Source organism: Patiria miniata, unplaced genomic scaffold (assembly GCF_015706575.1).
Source record: "Patiria miniata isolate m_02_andy unplaced genomic scaffold, ASM1570657v1 HiC_scaffold_9, whole genome shotgun sequence".
Taxonomy (NCBI): domain Eukaryota; kingdom Metazoa; phylum Echinodermata; class Asteroidea; order Valvatida; family Asterinidae; genus Patiria; species Patiria miniata.
Window position 1 is genome coordinate 19843180 of NW_024037076.1, and position 19888 is coordinate 19863067.

At 40.6% G+C, this 19888-nt stretch overlaps 1 protein-coding gene and 1 non-coding gene across 6 annotated transcripts in view; one reads left to right on the forward strand and one right to left on the reverse strand.

Annotated features, from left to right (window-relative positions):
• The window catches only part of LOC119720187 (inositol hexakisphosphate and diphosphoinositol-pentakisphosphate kinase 2-like), a 55343-nt gene that overhangs the window by 32828 nt on the left and 2627 nt on the right, over positions 1–19888 (forward strand). For 2 of the 5 annotated variants that reach the window (XM_038189757.1, XM_038189758.1), the window contains exons 12-23: positions 452–481; positions 6625–6747; positions 7787–7908; positions 8808–8920; positions 9875–9922; positions 14233–14299; positions 14760–14904; positions 16186–16421; positions 17123–17368; positions 17963–18178; positions 18580–18922; positions 19660–19812. In XM_038189757.1, coding sequence (XP_038045685.1) covers positions 452–481; positions 6625–6747; positions 7787–7908; positions 8808–8920; positions 9875–9922; positions 14233–14299; positions 14760–14904; positions 16186–16421; positions 17123–17368; positions 17963–18178; positions 18580–18922; positions 19660–19812 — 1842 coding nt within the window. The remainder of the gene's footprint in view (positions 1–451; positions 482–6624; positions 6748–7786; positions 7909–8807; positions 8921–9874; positions 9923–14232; positions 14300–14759; positions 14905–16185; positions 16422–17122; positions 17369–17962; positions 18179–18579; positions 18923–19659; positions 19813–19888) is intronic. The other 3 variants (XM_038189759.1, XM_038189760.1, XM_038189761.1) reach the window with 2 other exon arrangements.
• Positions 18251–18323, reverse strand: Trnat-ggu. The gene has a single exon. It is a non-coding gene; the product is annotated as a tRNA-Thr (tRNA).

A 19888-nucleotide genomic window follows, 5' to 3' on the forward strand; every position in this document is an offset into this window, starting at 1 on the left:
CATATACCATTCAGTACAAGAACTTATTCTCTTTTATTCTTATTATATTTGGATTTTCAATTACATTTATTATTATTATTTTTATAAATTGAGAGAAAGTATGTAAGTACCTCAACAGTATACAATGTACTGTGGTAGCAGTGTTATACACCCGGTATGCTTTCACCCTTTCAAAACCTCAGGCTTCTCACAGTTACGTAAAAGATTATGCATGCGATGTGGACCTTTGCCACACCCAGGTATTTGTGTCTGGTACCCCAAGTGCAGGATTGCGTCCCACATTTGCACTTACCCAGATCACCAGACTATTAATGGCCCCCTCGCCTCATTTTTGAAAGGTTCTAACGACTCGGGGGGAAAAGTGACAAAGAGATCAACAGTTTCACTGATCAAATTACCAAATCTAGGTTGTAATAATGTGAACGGTATATTAACTGTTGTGTTTTTCTAGATCTTCAACAAACTGGAATTGTTGAGCAAGGTAAGAGGTTTGAAAAATTCCTAATTTGCCGATTTTCAGTCTTTGGTGACAGGAACTACTTTTTGTTTAAACCCTCAGTGATGACGGCTGGTTTCTATAAATCAATTCTGTATCCTTGCCTTTCATGCTGGTCCCAGAGAGCCAGCCTCGTGTCCTCTTTGCTCCTAACTCATTGACCAACTGACTGACTGACTGACACTGAAGACTGGTAAAGAAAGCTGGGCAGTGCTATCATATGGGAGTACCTGGTATTAAAATGCCCATGGGTGATCTAAATCAGCCATTGTGTAGACCAGATGTTTGAAAAGACTACCAGTGAATAGCCATTCTGAATCAATTCGGGCGATTCACAGTGCAGTGCGCCACCAAGAGTTTGCCATGGAGAGTCAACTTTTCAAATTTACAGTCGACAAAATATGGCCCATTTGAATGAGTGTCAGTAGACAACTTGAGCTATTATGTTATAGATAGGGGCATAGCGTTCTGCCGCCTTACAAAAATCACCATATTGATACAAAGAATATAAAAGGGCTAACATATACTCTAATCATACGCTTACATACATACTACTAATCATACAAAACTACTGACCGGAAAAAAACGAACAATTTCAAATGTCCCGCGCTGCGAATTTGTCGACCATCTCCCACAATGCACTGGGAAAAATGAACTCTCTGTGGCCAACTCTTGGTGGCGCACTGCATTGTGAATCGCCCGAATTGAATGGAGTTTTGTGCACTCTGGGACCAGCTTTCCTAGGCTTGCCCTGTCTAATTTCTAATGGTCTTTGTGCTATATACTAATGTTGCCATGGTGACAAGAATGTATCTCAACAGAGTAACTCGGGCAACCATTACCTTTTGCCAATAATCAAACTTATCTCATACTGCAGAACGACCTTATGCCCATACAGATACTCATTATTCAGTGGACGTATATCTTTAGTGATGGATCATGCCCATAGAGCTATATTAAATTACTAGAGCGCTAACTCAATGTACAAAGTAATGCCTGATGGGCGCATCCATGTTTATGCACAAACCTATGGAAAACTCGAAATTTTGTACGGCTTTTGTACGGCTATTTGCATATCTGCGTTTGTATTCCATACCGGCATGTCATCGAAGCCAATACGCCCAAAACCGAAACACACGATCAGCAAATGAGCGTGTCATTTTGCTCTACGCAAACAGCGCAATGTGTGCGCGTCCCTCTGCTGCAGATGCTTTTCGCCGTGACATTTTTTTTAACTGTAATGACGTGCTTAAGTTGTTTGCGTATCTTGTACTTGTGCGTTGCATTTAGAGTACACTTTTAAAATTCAATCCATCTATTTTGATTGTGTTCTACAAACATGCACATAAATTCAAAATGTCTGCGCCCAGAGCTGCTTCAAAGCATCTCCACGCGCAAGAATGATGAGTTAGCGCTCTAGTAATTTAATATAGCTCTTTGATCATGCCACAAATCTGGCAACTGATCCAGCCACTGGTACTGCACATGCATTCCAAATAAAGTAAAATTAATTAAGCAAAGTTGTCAATAAAAGTTCCTCACGGTGGTAAACTGTTCCACTCTGGACTGTAATTGTACCAATAAAACTCAAACCTGTATAGATTTTTGTGTAATTTCCTAATGAAACAACACAAAAATGTTCAGAAATTACATGAGTCCGTAGTGAGTAGTTGAATCGGCTTGATCCTGTCGCTGCATCGAAGACTGACCTTGGGCGATCTTACGTAATCAGTTCCGATAGTGAATACTCTTGGAAAAGAGGGAAGCAAAATTGATGCACAATTCCTGCCCACATGAGTTTGAATTTGCAGTTTTGAGAACTGCTCCATTGATTTCAAGTTTGACTGTAACATCAGTACTGTGATGTTTCACTTAGAAACATGTCCTAAGGCTGAAAAGGTACAGGAATCACCCCCAGAGTGTCACGGTAATTTTTCTTTTTCATTTGTTGTTGTTGCAGTATTGGGGAAATGTGCCAAGAAATGCCCATGCATTGATCTCTTCCAATCCTCCTACATGTAAATCCTCACTTTGCATTAAACCCTATAGCTGATTCTTTGTAATTTCGAGGGTTGCGAATGAACCCAATTTAAAATAAATAGGCAAAGCTCTACGTGCCTCAGTCCTGAAAAATCCTGCAGAATGCCGGATGGAATTTGAAAAAAAAAATCTGTTAGGCATGAAATTTGAAGAAAATCAAAACAAATCGGAAAAGAATTTCACACTACCCACACTGTCTATGTAGGACCCAGGTCCAACACAAAGATTTCGGGAACCACAATCCAACACGATTTCTATATGGGTCCAGCACTCCTCATGGGTAAAATCCAACCCTGGTCCCTGACCAGGGTCAGGACCAGGGTTGAGAGGCTCTATACCTGGGTAGACAATCCTAAATCTTCATCCAAGTCGTAGATAACCTGGTGTCAGCCTTGTCTTTGATGGGACTAGGGAGTTTATTCTGCTTTAACATGCTATTCTGATGCTTCCCTTGTAACACAATCGCTTAAAGCTATAGTCCATCATTTGCAGCTATCCGAAAAGTAACTGGCGTAATTATTGTTGAAAAACATACTTGGTTGAAAGATAGTAAGGGGACTAAACTCCCTGTGAAATTATTCTTTCTGGCAAGCTGTCATTTTGAAGTAATCAACGAAAGAAGGCCTATCCAACGGTGCTTCTTAAGAGGCACCGTAGGAAATTTAAATTAGTAGTTCGTTTTGTTATTCGGTGAAGCACGTGCAAGCATTGGCACGACACACTCGCACGCGCAGTTGCTATAATTCGTCGGTTCAGTGCGCGACATCGCGTAGCTGCAATCGGCTCAGTGAGAACGTGTCTTGGATGCTGAATTCAGGCCCAATTCAAAACATGATTCAGCTTTTCAAATCAACTTTTGATTTGAAATTGAGATCCTAGAATGCTGTTTTTCTCGGAATATACAGCTGAAGCTGAGCTGAAACTTCATCAGGTTAGTTGTTCAGTACCCTTCTTTAGATTTTGAGCACTTTTGTTGCTTCAAACGAACAAAATGCACAAATTACAAATGATGGACTATATCTTTAACATTACCAATGCATGTCCCATGATGAATGGCTCTGAAGGGTCTCTCAAAAGGGATCATTGAAAAACAAATGGAAAAAACTGTCTTAAACAGAATATAGACCATGTCCAAACCAGGTGTCTAGAGTTATGGGGGCACACACACAGCAACGTTTTGCCGAGATGACTGATATGTTACTCGACGAAATTTTGGTATGTTATTGCATGCAACTTTCCTGAATCAACAGCAAAGTTTTAACGAAGAAATCCTCAATTATTAAAGGGAATACACAATATTTGCAAATATCAAAAAGCAAAACTGTAATTATGAAATACGTTACTGGACTGTTAGTGAATGACAGTCTAAAGCATCCTGTAAAATCATGGCGCCTGGTGTGGTGTAATTTTCAAGTAAACTTGTATATTTCTATCAATTTTCAACGCTGGTCGGTGGACCAGCATTCCAAATACTGCCCCAAATTTATCATATTTAGTTAGTTTGCATTTGTTTGCAATCGATTACACACCTACGAACGGGTACAAGCCAGCTAGACTGGTTCCCTGACCTAACAATTCCCCGACATCTATAAATTGCTCCGTTTCATCTTAAATGGGGTCAGGGAACCAGACTACAGAAACAGGATTGCTTTTCTTGGTTTTTCCAGCATCTACGAACACAAAACTTTGAACAAGTCAGTGTAACAATATTTTTGCTACAAAATACTCCACAAATCCATTCATTTCTGAAAATTACTGCAAAAGCAAATGTGGTATATTCCCTTTACAACTCACTAAAAAAATCACTAGCAACAGTTTTGAATGCGTCGGTTTCGAAATGCAAGTAAAATCAAGCAAATCCAAGCGTAGAATTGTGGCAGATCTGGAACAGTTTATTCTGAACAACATTTTTGCACACAAATTTCTACTCTCTACTACTCGGTTATTACTCTCTTTGTTTGCTTTTATTTCGTACCTTTAAAAATAACTTCATTTAAATTTATTTGTACTTCTGATATGGCCATTCCACCCTCCCCCAATCATGCTGTAGTTTTCATCTAAACATCTCATTCATCATCTTCATGTAGCAAAGCTTATCAGTTTTTTTCTTTTTCTTTTAAGTTATGACAGCTTTGGTTGACAGCTTTGAGGTTTTTTCTTTGTATTAAAACTTTAACAAAGCTTCTGGAAGGAGAAGGGCTTGATATGTACTGAATAATAAATTTGTTTGGTACATGTATGTTCCTAAGGAAACTATAATTCCTATTAACTCAAATTTCAGATAAATTAGAAGTGTTGTTTCCAGATTTCCCCAAATGTACTGAAATATAAGGTGTTATAACCACCTAGCCATAGTCATATGCTAACCACAATTGTGGCTAGGCTGTAACAAACTACATGTATGTGGACTGAGAGCTCTACTTGAGTACCTGGACCATAGAGCTATATTAAATTACTAGAGCGCTAACTCGAGGTACAAAGTAATGTCTGATTGGTGCATCCATGTTTGTGCACAAAACTATGGAAAACTTGAAATTTTGTACGGCTTTTGTAAGGCTATTTGCATATCTGCGTTTGTATTCCATACCGGTGCGTCATCGAAGCCGATACGCCCAAAACCGAAATGCACGATCAGCAAATGGGTGTTTCATGTTACTCTACGCAAACAGCGCAACGCATGCGCGTCCATCCGCTGCATGCAGATGCTTTTCGCCCGTGACGTTTTTTGAACTGTCATGATGCGCTTAAGTTGTTTGCGTATCTTCTACTTGCGCTATGCATTTAGAGTACACTTTTAAAATTCAATCCATCTATTTTGATTGTGTTCTACAAACACGCACATAATTCAAAATGTCTGCGCCCAGGACGGCTTCATAGCGTCTCTGTGCGCAAGAATGAGGAGTTAGCGCTCTAGTAATTTAATATAGCTCTATGACCTGGACACATAATCAGACACAGGCATGTGAAGGCAGTTCCTCAGTGTTGGACGTAAACTATATATCCAACTTTTTGTAGAAATCGGCTCGAAACGCCACGGTGTCGGATGTACTTAGACACATTGTTTCTTTTTGGTTCAACTGCAAGTAACACTAACAGGCAAAATGTTGAAAATTGTTTGAAATAAACTATATGTTTCTATAAAATACAGATAAAAAAGATTCAAAATGACATACATTTTTCATTTTTGGATCATTTTGAAATTTTGGCATTGAGGTTTACAAATCTGTGAAATTGCCCAAAAGGAACTCGTACTTGGGTCCAATATATTTTGCAAATGTTCTGATTTTTTTCTGCATGCTTTTTTGTTTGGGTCCAAATACACTTGGTTGTAGAGGGGTGAGACATCTGCGATCCTAACAGTATGTCTTGGGTTTGCATTCTACCTGAGTGGAGTCTTCCTCACAATTTCTGGGGGGGGGGGGGGAAAAATGAGTATGCAAACCTTCATAATGTTGTGCTGGTGAAGTGTATATACCGAATATTAACACATGTGTGAATTGCTCTTTTTATTTCCGAAGCTTCCATTTGGGTTTTGCCCTTTGCCGACTTAGTTTCTTAAACACTGTGTACTCAGTGTTGTCCATGAGCTTGCAAGACAAAAAATTCACAAACTATATGTGATACACGGGTGGGAACAGAACCCTTGACACCTTGCTTACCGAGTTTGCAGGGGTTGGCTGGCTGGTTCGAATCCGATATAGGATAAAGTATGTCAGTGAGGGGCAAAACCCAAAATTGAATTTACATCTGCCGAAAACAAAAAAATCCCTGAGGCTGCTTTCCATCCTAAAATATGCTCTTAAGAAGATCCTCCCTATGCCGTTCCCCCTGCTCCTTCCAATCATAGCTTTTTCTACTTGTTCTAACTATTTCATTGGCTAGCTGACCCCGGCAAGCTTGATGGTTAAACGGTTGAGCATGAGGTTGTGGATTCAAGTTCCACCCAAGCAAACTTTGAGTTTTTTTCCTCGCAAAGTCTTGGACAGCACTGAGTACAATGTGCGTGTGAAGCTTTTCTCGCAATTACATCAAAATGACATCAGCAAAGGACAAAACCAAATGTTACAACTATTTTCTTTGTTGGTCAGATTGCAAAGCAGACCCTTCTTTGTTACTGATCCTGAAGTGGGGAGGCGAGCTGACAGATGCCGGCAGGGACCAGGCTGAGGAGTTAGGCAGAGCGTTCCGTTGCATCTACCCTGGTGGCCAAGGTAGGTGCACAAGATGAGACAGTCTTTCTTGCTGGTCCAAGAGAAAGCCATGCTTTAGTCATCACTTTGTACTTCACTGACTGACTGGCTCACCGACTCACTGCCAATTGTTAACAGGGTAGTGATATTGTATAGGATTACCCTGTGTCACCAGTGATTGGGCTACATTTGTAAATCCGGCCCATTGTGTACACAGATGCAGGAAAAAGACTTCAAGTGCATTGTAATTTTTTAATCAATTGTTAAACAGAATTGAGTCAGCTCTGGAACCAGTTTTACGGGGCTGGCCTTTTTTTGTTTACCCCTTAACCCTAAGTCAGTTGAAATTAATCACATTTTCAAATTACAGTCAGGACATTAGTAATTCTGGTAAGCAATTACAGTTTATTAGGGTCGGTATATATAGCTTGCCACCTGACCGAGTTTGGAATAGATTTTTTATGGATTCCGGTGTGGAAGCCTATTGACTTGTCATGATTTTAGATGATTTTTGATTGACTTGTGAATGATTTGTGATTGACTTGTGAATGACTTGTGATTGATTTGTGAATGACTTGTGTTTGACTTGTGATTGACTTGTGATTGACTTGTGATTGACTTGTGATTGACTTGTGTTTGACTTGTGAATGACTTGTGTTTGACTTGTGATTGAATTGTGTTTGACTTGTGATTGACTTGTGATTGACTTGTGATTGACTTGTGATTGACTTGTGTTTGACTTGCGAATGACTTGTGTTTGACTTGTGATTGAATTGTGTTTGACTTGTGATTGACTTGTGATTGACTTGTGACTGACTTGTGATTGATCTGTGAAATTGTTTTGTGATGATTCAAGATGACTTTCGATTGACTTGTGATGATTTGTGATGAGTTGTGATTGACTTACGATGATTTTTGATTTTGCTTCACTTGTGAAAGCTTTTGATGGACTTGTGATTGACTTACAAATGACTACTGATTTGCTTGTAAATGACTTGTGTTTGTCTCGCCAGTGACTTATGATGACTTTTAATTATAATTCGGCTTCTCAATATCTCAGGGGAGTATGCAGGTTTCCCTGGTTGTGGCTTGCTTCGTCTGCACAGCACCTACCGTCACGATCTGAAAATATACGCATCGGACGAGGGCCGGGTGCAGATGACTGCTGCAGCATTCACAAAGGTGGGTGGGAATCACGTGAATATGCATGAACTACATGTACATGTAGTGTTGCTCTTTAATAGACCGATCTGGCCTGTCAATCAAACAGTGTGCACTGACCAATAAGATTATGATCTTTGGTCAGGTGACTTAACGGTTGCTATAGGTGTGTCTGCCATTAGTTCGGTTAATTTCACAAAAATTCAAAAAGTGTGAGTGTTCATTACACCAGGCTGGTGTAAGCTGGGGTTAGGAGAGGGGGGTGGTAGTGGTAGTTCACCGACTAGTTTCGCCTTCATCCGCTTTTTAAACTTGTGTACATATGTTCCCTGTATTATAAGTAAGACCCCATGTGTGCACAACAAACATCCTTCGGTGAAATAAGCATGCAGGCACGACTCACATGAGCAAAATATAGAGGTAGCACCAGGCGCGAGCGAGTTGCGCTCAGGTAGTATGTACGCACTCTGGGCTCCTTCCATCATCAGCGTTACCAAAATGCATGTGCGCTTCGTCCTTAAGAATGTGTGCGTCATGTCCACGGACGTGGTTCCAGCTGAAAAAATGGCTTCTAATTTTGTTCGACGAATTAGTCTGTAGTATGTGTTGTGTATGTTGACATAAAAAGTTCCAACTCGTGGATTACAAAACCCCTAAATTTAGGGTAAGGGAACAGGCCTGTTACACTATCACATTTCTTTAAAATAGCGCTTAGACTGTACTCTGAATTTTGTTACTGGATTTCTCAGAATGAATCTCAAGGAATATATTTCAATTGTTAATTATTAAAAAATTCAATAGAAAGAACAATCTGTACTCTTAATTTTTAATGTATCACTTTGTTCCACATTCAAAAATACTCGGGACAATTTACCTATTCCTATTGGTAGAATTCCCTGATTTTTTTCATTTGATAACAGGGTATGTTGGCATTGGAAGGCGAGCTGACCCCTATCCTAGTCCAGATGGTGAAGAGTGCTAACACCAACGGCCTGCTTGACCATGAGAAGGACTCGGTCACAATACAGGGAAAGTAAGTCGACTCCTGTTAGTTTTTAACTTTGACATTTGAGAGAAAATATAGACTTTGTGCACAAGTACCCCCTCAAGGGTTACAAAGAGAAAGCTTGGAGGGACCACTGGGAGGTATACATGTACCCTTGAGCGTATTGACGATGGCTCATGACATTTACAGGAAAACAGTGTGGGTTGAACTGTGCGTACTTGTGCGCCATACGCGGATGAACCAGTGTGCAAACATGGTGTGTCCCTCCCTCTGGATTTCTCATAAGTGAAAACAAAGTGCTATCTCCCAATCAGGTACAGTGTATCGGATGCATTTCCAGCTCCTAGTGCTTGAGACATAGTAGGCAAACATTTGAACATTGCATGTGCAACTGCATGCAAAAATCCACTTATTTATTTACCCATAATAACCTCAGGAACTTTTGTTATGAAACATTTGTTAACACGCTGACTGCCGACTACGAATATAGCCGTAGTGACAGGCGTACCGAATTTTGCCACTACTGGTATACTCGTAGTAAAGTAAAGGCTTTTGTATTGTAAACAGAATATACAGGCATAGCTGAAAACACAACAAATTAGCTGGCAGTTTGAGAACAAAAATCTATTGACTGGTTATGTTCAAATTATCAAACGATTGTTTCATAGTGACAAGCATACCGGATTTTGCCACTACGAGTATACTCGTACATATTAAAGGCTTTGGTATTGTTAACTGAATATACTGGCGTCGCCGAAAACGCTGAAGACTCTGGGTTTTTTGCATTAAGCGGTAAAAGTGATGAAATGTTGGGCATGGTGCATGATAAAATGTTGGGCACTTCAGTGAATATGTTTTTTTTTGCATTTGGCCGCTAGTCAGTTTCAAACCCGACCAAGTACCCTGCGTACACTGCAGTGCTTACATGAAATAAGCGCACGCCATGTTTTGACCGACCATTCTCTTGGATTAATTTCTCAGATCAGCAGCATTTGATACAGAGCTCCAGAGTCAATTATTTCACCACAGGTATAATGAATCACGTTAATCAGCAACATTGGGCATTGTTTAGGCTGCCAATCACCTGCTTTATTCACAAAACATCCCTTTCCAGAACATTTTTTTGGGACAAGTCAATTTGTGACTCATCTTCATGGGTAATCATGTGACAGTCATGTGACAGCTTCCCTCCTTTGCTGCTGTGTTTGTGTGTGGTTGGCCACACACATATCATGCCATTTTGATAAGGATATCAGTCTTCTCAGTTTGAAGATAACATGTGAAATGCATGAAATGAGGATTCTTCATTAAAATCTTTGCCGTTTTAGATCTTAAATCTGTCCCTCGGAAAACATAACTACAGACAACTGTTGGTGTTACATAAGTTATAACTCTTTCCTACAAATGTAAAATTAGTTTCAACTGTTCAATTCTCTCTTGGCCGGTTTACATATTTATTCACAAAGTTGAGAACTACAGGGTGAGTCCAAAAAAACTGAAACCCAAATGTGGGGACCATTGCTTTAGTGAAGTTCTGCATGTAGCACTTTCAAAATCTAGGATATGAAAGCTCAATTCATGAGCTTTTGTTTATTACAAGAATCATTCTAATCACTTATGTACTTTTCAAGTTACGGACTTTCAAACACAACCACCGTTTTAAAGTTCTGTCCATGGATCACAAAAAGGTAAGTGTTCTTTCAGCAGAACGAAAACAAATCACATAAGGATGTGTGTGAATTGTTCTTGGTTTGCTGAAAGAACGCACACCTTTTGTGTGATACGTAGACAGAACTTTAAAACGGTGGTTGTGTTTAAAATTCCGTAACTTGAAATATCCTAGATTTTGAAAGTGCTACATGCATAACTTCAATAAAACAATAGTCCCGACATTTGGGTTTCGTGTTTTTTTACTCACCCTGTAGAGCAGCATTATAAAGTGAATAATATGTGCTTGGCCATTATTAAACAAGTATGTTTATAAGTGGCTAGGGGTCTGGAAGATTAATTGCCCCAGCTGATCATTGTCGGCCACCGGAACCATAGCAGGGTTTTAAACCTACTCGTTTATTAAATACAGGTCAAATGGTCAGAACAAGACAAAAATTATAAATTTCCAACGATTTTATTTCATTTTTTGTGAAACACCCCTCTAGCTATGTTTGTGGTATGTGCCTCGTGCGAGTACCGGGTAGTACTAAAAATCTCTGTATGAGGAGATTGACACGCATGTGATGTGGCGCAGAACGCTGTGCAGCAGGGGAAAAAAGTGTTAAAAACCAGTCAGTGTTTTATCAACCATTTAAAACCACCCATGTGATGGACTATCGACCAATATGTTATACTGTCTTAGGTATTTAGGAATCATTGGAAAAAAACACTCATTGACCACGAGGTTCTCAATGTACCTGTACATGCTAAAGTCACATGTACAACCATACTGCACTAAATGCCAAATCAGAAATCCATCGGAAATTTTTTTTCATGAGTTTCCTCGCTTACCACCATATTGAATTTTTCCATCAATTTCTTGCCATCACAGCAGCACAGAATTATTTTTTTCACTGTTCACAGATTGGCTCTGTCCGTAGAAACAGTCCATTCTTTTTTGACGGCTTGGTATGATTTTCCTGACCATCCCTATTTTTTTTCTTCAAAACAAAATCATCAGTTTCCATGGAAACCATATTGCACCAGTCACAGACTCCACTTGGTTTTTCTTGGAAAAATCATCCACTGATTACTTAAACCTTGATTAAATTTGTATAAAACACAGAAATTATGTACAATAAAAAAAGTGTGTCTGAAATTGTTTCAGTTATATATACGACCAAATTGTGAGCACTCCACTTTCATATGATCACAGATTGCAGATTTCGTATTCATGTGCATTGATTAAATCAAGGTGTTTTTTTGGTGGCTGCCAAAATGAAGGCCACTTGTTTAAAATATGTCCAAACATAGCCACCCCCCCCCTTGAAATTTGATATTGATATTTAAAGCTAGAGTATATCATTTGTAGCTATCCAAAAAAGAAACTGACAAATTTATTGTTGAAAAGCATACTTGGTTTAAACATAGTAATGGCACTTAATTCCCTGTGAAATGATTCTTTCTGGCACGCTGTCATTTTGAAGAAAACAATCAAAGAAGGTCATTTCCAAAGATGTCTCTGAAGAAGCATTTTTGGAAATTTCCATTAGTGGTTCGTTTTTAATTTGGCAAAGCCATGAATGGGTGCGGGCGCAAGTGTTAACACGATGCGCACGCGTGCGCGGTTCAGTGCGTGACATCACATAGCTGCAATCGGCTGAATAAGAATGTGTCCTGGATGCTGATTTCAGGCGCAATTCAAAACATGACTTCGCAAATTTTGAATTGAAATCGAGATCCTAGAATATTGTTTTCTCGGAATGTACAGCATTCACTGAGCTAAAACTTCATCAGGTTAGTTGTTAAGCACCCGTCTTTAGATTTTGAGCACTTTTGTTGCTTCACAAAAAAAAAATATGCACAAATGACAAATATATACGTATACTTTAATTGAAATTTACCTGAAACTCATTCACTGTGACGCTGTTGTGGTCTTTGGGTATACATGAAATTGTACAGGTCCATTGCCCCGTCCTCAAAATGGAAGATTTTACTACCCTTCCCCCAGCTTTTCTTACCAGTTTTCACATGTTACCCAAATTTCAAGTAGTTACGTAAAAAACAAATGGATTCACATAAAAAATAAAAAAAAACACAGAAATTACAAATTGAAAAAGATTCAAAAGATCACTAGCTTTTTGGGGGCCTGTTTGTTTCGTGCAGATCCGGATCACAATCAGTGATCCGACGCATCGATAGCTGCTCCAAATCATGTTTTAACAAGGTGGGTTCACAAGATCAAAGATGGCGACGTGCGCGACAGACGAAGAGAAAAAAAATGAGGTTTTTAAGTCGCTTTGTAGCATCAATTGAGCTTTTGTGACAGTATTTCTTCCTAAATCTTTTAGAGTGTTTTTTTCGTGAATAAAAACAGTAAGATTGGTTTACTTGTTTTGGAAATTACAGATAGATAGATCATAAAAATAGCCCTTCAGCGTACAAAATCTGAAGCGGAGAACATTCATGTGCACCTAAAGTATTCAACACGCGAGAGTGGTTCTGATTGTTTTCGCACGGCGCTGGATCACATGATCTCGATAAGGAGCTGAAATAAAACAAAGACGCCCTAGGTGTCTGATTGAGGATGTTTAATAGTCGGAAGTCCTTGTACAGTAGACAGATTGCAACAAACCTCTCTTATGCCACATTACATGTTCTGGCTGCGCCAGTCATTTACATGTGCACGCATGTCGGAAATTAATCGCATGGTTGTGATTGGTCAAAGCGGCGTGGGGGCGGTGTTTATTAGATCAGTCTATTGCAGGAATTTTGTCTTTTTAAAATTTCAGACACATGTAGCATATTCAAACCATACAAATAAATATGCATCTTGTGTAACTCACACTCCGTGCCAAAAATGCCATAGCCCACCACCATCCCTGTATTTGAACTGCCTGGATTAGTTTTGTCAATTTCTCATTTTCATGATAATGGGCTTTTCAACACGCTTGTCACATCGGATAGGTGGCCATGGTGACTTTGCAACCCCCATGTAGCTCTAACAGAAAGTCATGTGAAAAAAGTCGCCTACAAAAAGTCACTTGAAAACATTTTTTTCATATCACATGCACTGATGTGTTGTAGCAAAAATTTGTCACACCATTTCACCGGTGAGTCATTCAGTTGGATGGGGCATATTAAAGCAGTCATTCATTTCGTAAGATTTGAAAGTTGTTCTTAACCCTAAAAACTCCCTCTGAGGCATACTGGGTATTTGCTCGAATGAAACCTCAATCCTGCAAAATCCTCCAACTGCCCTTATGTAAAAATAGCATACAGCCTCAATCCTGCAGAATCCTCCAGCAATCACTGTCAATATGTTGAGGCAGAGCCAGTGACATCCTGGAGCAGTTGGAGGATTTCAGGTATAATCTAGGCCTAAATGTGTGCGCGGCTGAGCATAAACAGCACAAGGTCGGCACAAGACCTTGACACAGTGCATCCTCCAAAATCAGCCACACATGTTTGCCATATAGCCTCAATCCTGCAAAATTCTCCATTGTGCAAAGATGATTTTGGAGGATTTGGGAAGGTTAGGGTTAATAGAACATCATCATTCATTATCTACGTATTGAAAAAAAAAACCAAACCATTTCTATTCTTACATTGATGACTTTCATGCGTAATCTTATTTGCCTTCTTTCAACTCAAGTATTGATGTTCATTTTCCCTCATTTTTTTTTCAGGGTGAAAGAGACTCTCTACGAACGATTTCGCAAAAATGGCAATTTCACCGAAGACGACAAAAAGGAGGTATTGTCTGAGACTTATTTGATAAAATTTATATCGTGAGGTGGGGTTCAATGGATTGGTATATTGTGCATGGCTGTTGGTATGGAGACATCAACTCATGAACCTGATTCACGAGGAAGCCAGTTTTGATCGTGTTCTCTTAATTGTATTTACACATTCCGGTACGTGAAATTTGGCCCTGATGCTCACCCAAAGATGCAATTGCCTTGTGCACATTCAGAATGTAGCTAACAACATTCCCCAAAGGTCTATAAACATGTAAACGACGTTATCATAAGACGATCAGATTCAAAATTATGACCACTCCAATGAGTGTGGACTTTCTTTTTTGCTGTGTTTAGTCAAGCTAGTGTCTCCTCTCAAATTTGCTTCATTGTCTAGCGTTATCCGTTGTAGGTTAATGATCTATTCTTATGAATAAGTCTACTCGTTCCTCCCCTCCCCCTATTTGTGTTTCCAGCTTGCACCAACGGGCAGCAAGTCCATTCACTACTCGCTGTCACGCATCCAGAACCCCACAGAAATGTGCGAGAAGATCTACAGCCTCATCAAGGAGCTGACTCACATGGTGCGCAGCTGCATTGATGACAAGCCCTCCCAGGAAGGTAAATTCTCCCAAAATACCGCGGTATAAAGTTAAACGGTGTAAGGGCCCAGTTTCATGGCCCTTCTAAGTAGATAATATTGCTGAGCAAAATTTAAAGCCAGAGTCCATCATTTGCAGCTATCCCAAAAGTAACTGGCGTAATTATTATTGAAAAACATACTTGGTTGAAAGATAGTAAGGGGACTAAACTCCCTGTGAAATTATTCTTTCTGGCAAGCTGTCATTTTGAAGAAATCAACGAAAGAAGGCCTTTCCAACGGTGCGTCTTAAGAAGCACCGTTGGAAATTTCCGTTAGTAGTTAGTTTTTTTATTCGGCTAAGCGCGCGCAAGCGTTGACACGACGCACACGCGCGCGTAGTTGCTATAATTCGTTGGATCGGTGCGCGACATCGCGTAGCTGCAGTCGTTCAGTGAGAACGTGTCTCGGACGCTGAATTCAGGCCCAATTCAAAACATGATTCAGCCACTTTTGATTTGAAATCGAGATCCTAGGATGTTGCTTTTCTCGAAATATACAGCTGAAGCTGAGCTGAAACTTCATCAGGTTGGTTGTTCAGCACCCTTCTTTAGATTTTGAGCACTTTTGTTGCTTCAAACGAACAAAATGCACAAATTACAAATGATGGACTATACCTTTAAAGGGATGTAGGGACATTTGCAGTTACCTGGAATTATACCCACAGATTTAATGAGAAAATCCTAATGAGAAGATAGGGATGGTACCAAACACCCTATGAATCCTAGTACAGTGGAACGTCGCTGTACCGATCACCACCATACCGAACACTCGACTGTACTGAACATCTTCCCTGGCTCCCGATTTTTGTGTGTGTTGAACATACCGAACATTATTTGTTGAAAAATGTCAACTGAAGAGCGACAAGTGGCTATTATTTCCCCAAGAAGTGGAAGGGGAAAGTCACCCATTGCTGTAGGTAGTAAGCTCAAAAACTGTTATATAATTACATACTTCAAAAGTTGGAACGTGTTCAAAGTCCTCTTTCAGTAACTACCAGGGCATTCAGGGTGAAGTTCTGAAGGGCGCTATTTATTGAAAAGTGAATACCAGAGCACTAGAAGCTTAAAATCGCTACACCAAACGCTCGCTATTACGAACAATTTCTGTGGATCCCGCGATGTTCATTATACCGGCATTCCACTGTATCCACAGAGCTGAAAATCAACAGATTTTGTGCAAGTTTGTTACTTTAAAAGAAAAAAAATCAAGTGATCCTTTGAACTTTAAAGTTTTGGGGGACTAAACTTCATTTTTGACAGAACTTATCCTGTACAGCAACGAGTCGCTGGAGCTGATGTTACGACGCTGGGCCAAACTAGAGAAAGACTTCAAGACCAAGACTGGCCTGTTTGATATCACCAAGATCCCGGACATCTACGATTGCATCAAGTATGATCTGCTTCACAACGAGAAGCTCATCACTCCTTTGGGGTTCAAGGGCATGTGGGAGCTGTACCTGAATGCTCAGGTGCTGGCCGATGTCATCATACCACAGGTGAGTGGTCCTGGGTTCACATCCCGGATATCGTGGTCTCAGAACTCTTAAAGGCTCAGTTGTCGGTTGTTATTGTACCACAAATGAGTGGTCTGAGGTTCAACTCCTGACATATTCGGGCTAAGAGTTCTTTCTAGGTAAGTTGTTGGTTGTCATTGTACCACAGTTGCATGGTCCAAGGTTCTTATCCTGACTTATTTCGCCATGGGGCTCTTACTGGTTCAGTTTTCAATTGTTTGCGGTAATTGTACCACAGTTAGGTGGTCTGAGGTTCATATTCTAACATGATGCGTTGGGCAATCTTCCTTGGTCTTTACAACTTATTGATGTTTTCTTTTGACAAGTTACCAAAGTTACAAATGAAACAAAAGGTACGAATACTCTGATTAAAGGGACTTAAAAAGAATTAAAAATCTGTTGTCAACAATTTCTTAAGAAGTTCATTTGGGAAACTTAAACAACACATTTCTGGATTTTTAAAAGTTTCCAAGGCCCGAAAAAATTCATATAACTTGTCATATTTTGTCCGATTCCCATATTCTATACATCATTGGAAAGCTTATTCAATATCCTTGTGAATGCGCTCAATATTCCAGTTTTCAAAAATCGGTCCAAGTGACTGGTTTTTTATGCAGGAGGGTCACCAATATGTTTTGAGAGATTTTTAATATTATTTCAATTTATTTATTAATTTTTTATAGGAGTACGGCATTACCAAAGAAGAAAAGCTCGGGATTGGCACCAGTATCTGCACTCCCTTGCTGCGCAAGGTCCGTGCCGACCTGCAACGCACCAACTTTGAGGAAGAGACCACGTTCAGGCTGAACCCCAAGTATTCAAAGGGGGTCTTGTCCCCCGCCCGCCATGTCCGGACCAGGCTGTACTTCACCAGCGAGAGCCACATTCACTCTCTGCTCTCCTGTCTCCGATATGGCGGACTCTGCAACGTAAGTTGGAAATTAGCTGTAAGTCTTTTTTTCTTTGCCGTTTTAATGGAAAAGAAAAACAGTGTACACTACACACTTCTCCATCCGTTCACATCCTTAACCCTAACTCCCTAGGCCTTTTGGCCAGGATGTAGCCTCAATCCTGCAAAATCCTCCAATTGGCCTCATGGAAAAATAGCATGTAGCCTCAATCCTGCAAATTCCTCCATTATCTCTTGAATATGGTCTGTGGAGGTGTGACCACTGCCTGAATCCTGCAAAATCCTGCGGCAGTGACTGTCAGTATGTTGAGGCTTGGCCAGTGACACCCTGGAGCAGTACGGAGGATTTCAAGCATAATCCTGGCCTATATTTATGCATGGCTGAGCAAAAACAACACAAGGTCCAGCCCAAGACCTTGACAAAGTGCATCCTACGAAATCAGTAATGCACTTTTGCCATGTAACATCAATCATCCAAAGAGGATTTTGAAGGATTCAGGGCGGTTAGGGTTAAACAGTTATTTTTCCCCAAACATGTTTTGTTTCTATGTACATGTCACCTTTGCAAGCGAATGCACTCTGACTGGGAACACTATTGTCTCACTTGCCTCAGGAAGAGACTGATGCCCAGTGGGCCCGGGCCATGTCCTACATAGGAGAAGTCAAGGAGCTGAACTACATGACGCAGATCGTTCTCATGTTGTACGAGGACCCGACCAAGGAGCCCATGTCCGAGGAGCGCTTCAGGGTTGAGCTGCACTTCAGCTCGGGGGCCAAAGGCTGCAACGCCACGGACATGCCAACGGTGGGCGGCTATCGCTCAGCGAAGGTGCGTCCGAACATGAGAAACTTGTCTGTAATCTCTCTCAATCTATTAAGTGATAAAATTGGACAAAGAAAATGACTGGAGCAGGGCTTGAACCTGCGACCTCCGGATTACCGTTCCGGTGCTCTACCAACTGAGCTATCCAGCTCTATGTTGGCAGTTCCCCGGTTAGTCAAAACTGCTGCGAACTGCTTGCTGACTGGATTGACCTGAAATATACAAATACCAAAAAAAAGTGAGGGCAATAATATTTCGATCCCAGCAGAAGCTTTGTCAAGGTTTCTGCTAGGATCAAACATAAGGCCCTCAATTACTTTTAATCTCAAAAAACATTTCAGTGGAAATACGAGTCAGCAGATGTCTGTTGTTACTGTATTAGTTTGCGTTACTTTCATTTCCTTCAGGGAGACACGTCACCCACCGAACAACTCTCAGAGAACGACGACGAAGTTGACAGTGCTTACGACGACCCCACAGTCACCTGTGACGAACCCATGTTCTCGGTGACTGGCAACGACAGCACGCCGACGTCCTCCATGGTTGGCCTGGACTCGGGACCAGAAGACCAGCCGGACTCGGCCCAGAGGTTGCCCTTCGTCAAGCTGCCCGAGCCCCACCACATGCTCAAGGTGGGCCTGGGGCTGAGGGACGGAAGCCGACCCAGCTCGGGCCCAGCGTTGACCCCGTCCAGGGCTAGCTTCAACACGCTGAATGACATCAGCGAGCATGAATCCCTGGCTACAGAAGGTAGGTTCAGACAAAATTTTACTGCAACTTTTTAGTCTCTTAATTAATGTTTTGTTCCTCTAAGACAAATTTAAGTAAAATTATGTAAAATTATTTGCTTTATCAAACTTAATTTTTTTCCCCAAACTTCAAAACCCACAAACTTTGAAGAATGCACTGTCGACAGCGGTGTTTAAATAGCGGTTTTAAAGTGATGGGCTCTTGATCTATAGGAATAGGTAAACTGTCTGGTATTTATGAATGCGACTTTGTGATGTTATTGTGTTTGTAATACGAATTCACAAAATTTTAACACATTTCAAATCAAGCAAATTTTGCTGCAAAGGTTTATTTCTTCTTGCTTTTCTTCTTGCTATCCAAAAGTTATCATTATTAACCCCCAAAAATCGGCCCATGTTTAGTTATTGAATTTTTACTTTACAAATTTGGAATTATTGGCTGCCAGACAATAATTCTCTTATCGTAAGTAGGCTGGTTCCCTTCCTTACAATTAGCAACGATAATGTACAGGCCGGGAGCCAGTCTGCTCGCAAAGTGGATCTGTTTGTGCCCAAAACTAAAAGCTTTTTTTTGGAGGGTTGCAGATGCCCAATAAAAGGAAAAAAGTAAGGTTTTTGCTTGGAAAAAAAAAATATGGAAATTCTACACATATGGCAAGTCCGCACACAAACACAAAAAAAATTACCTCTGGAAGATTTTTAAATTAATGGCATTTTTTCCCCTTCCTTGCCCTTCAGCCAAGGTGTCGGCTAGCAGTAGCAGGGGAGGATTGCTAGGGGTCCACAGTGCCCCGACCCTCCACGGTATGGAAGGCACTAACCCCAACGATGCCAACTGGGTAGTCAGTCAAGAAGATCTGCTCAGACGGGCCTCGCATTTTTCTGCTCAAGGTAAAACAACTGAGTGAATGGGGAGTTTGGGTTGAATAGACAGTCTGGGTGAGACACCGGACAAACATATGCTAGG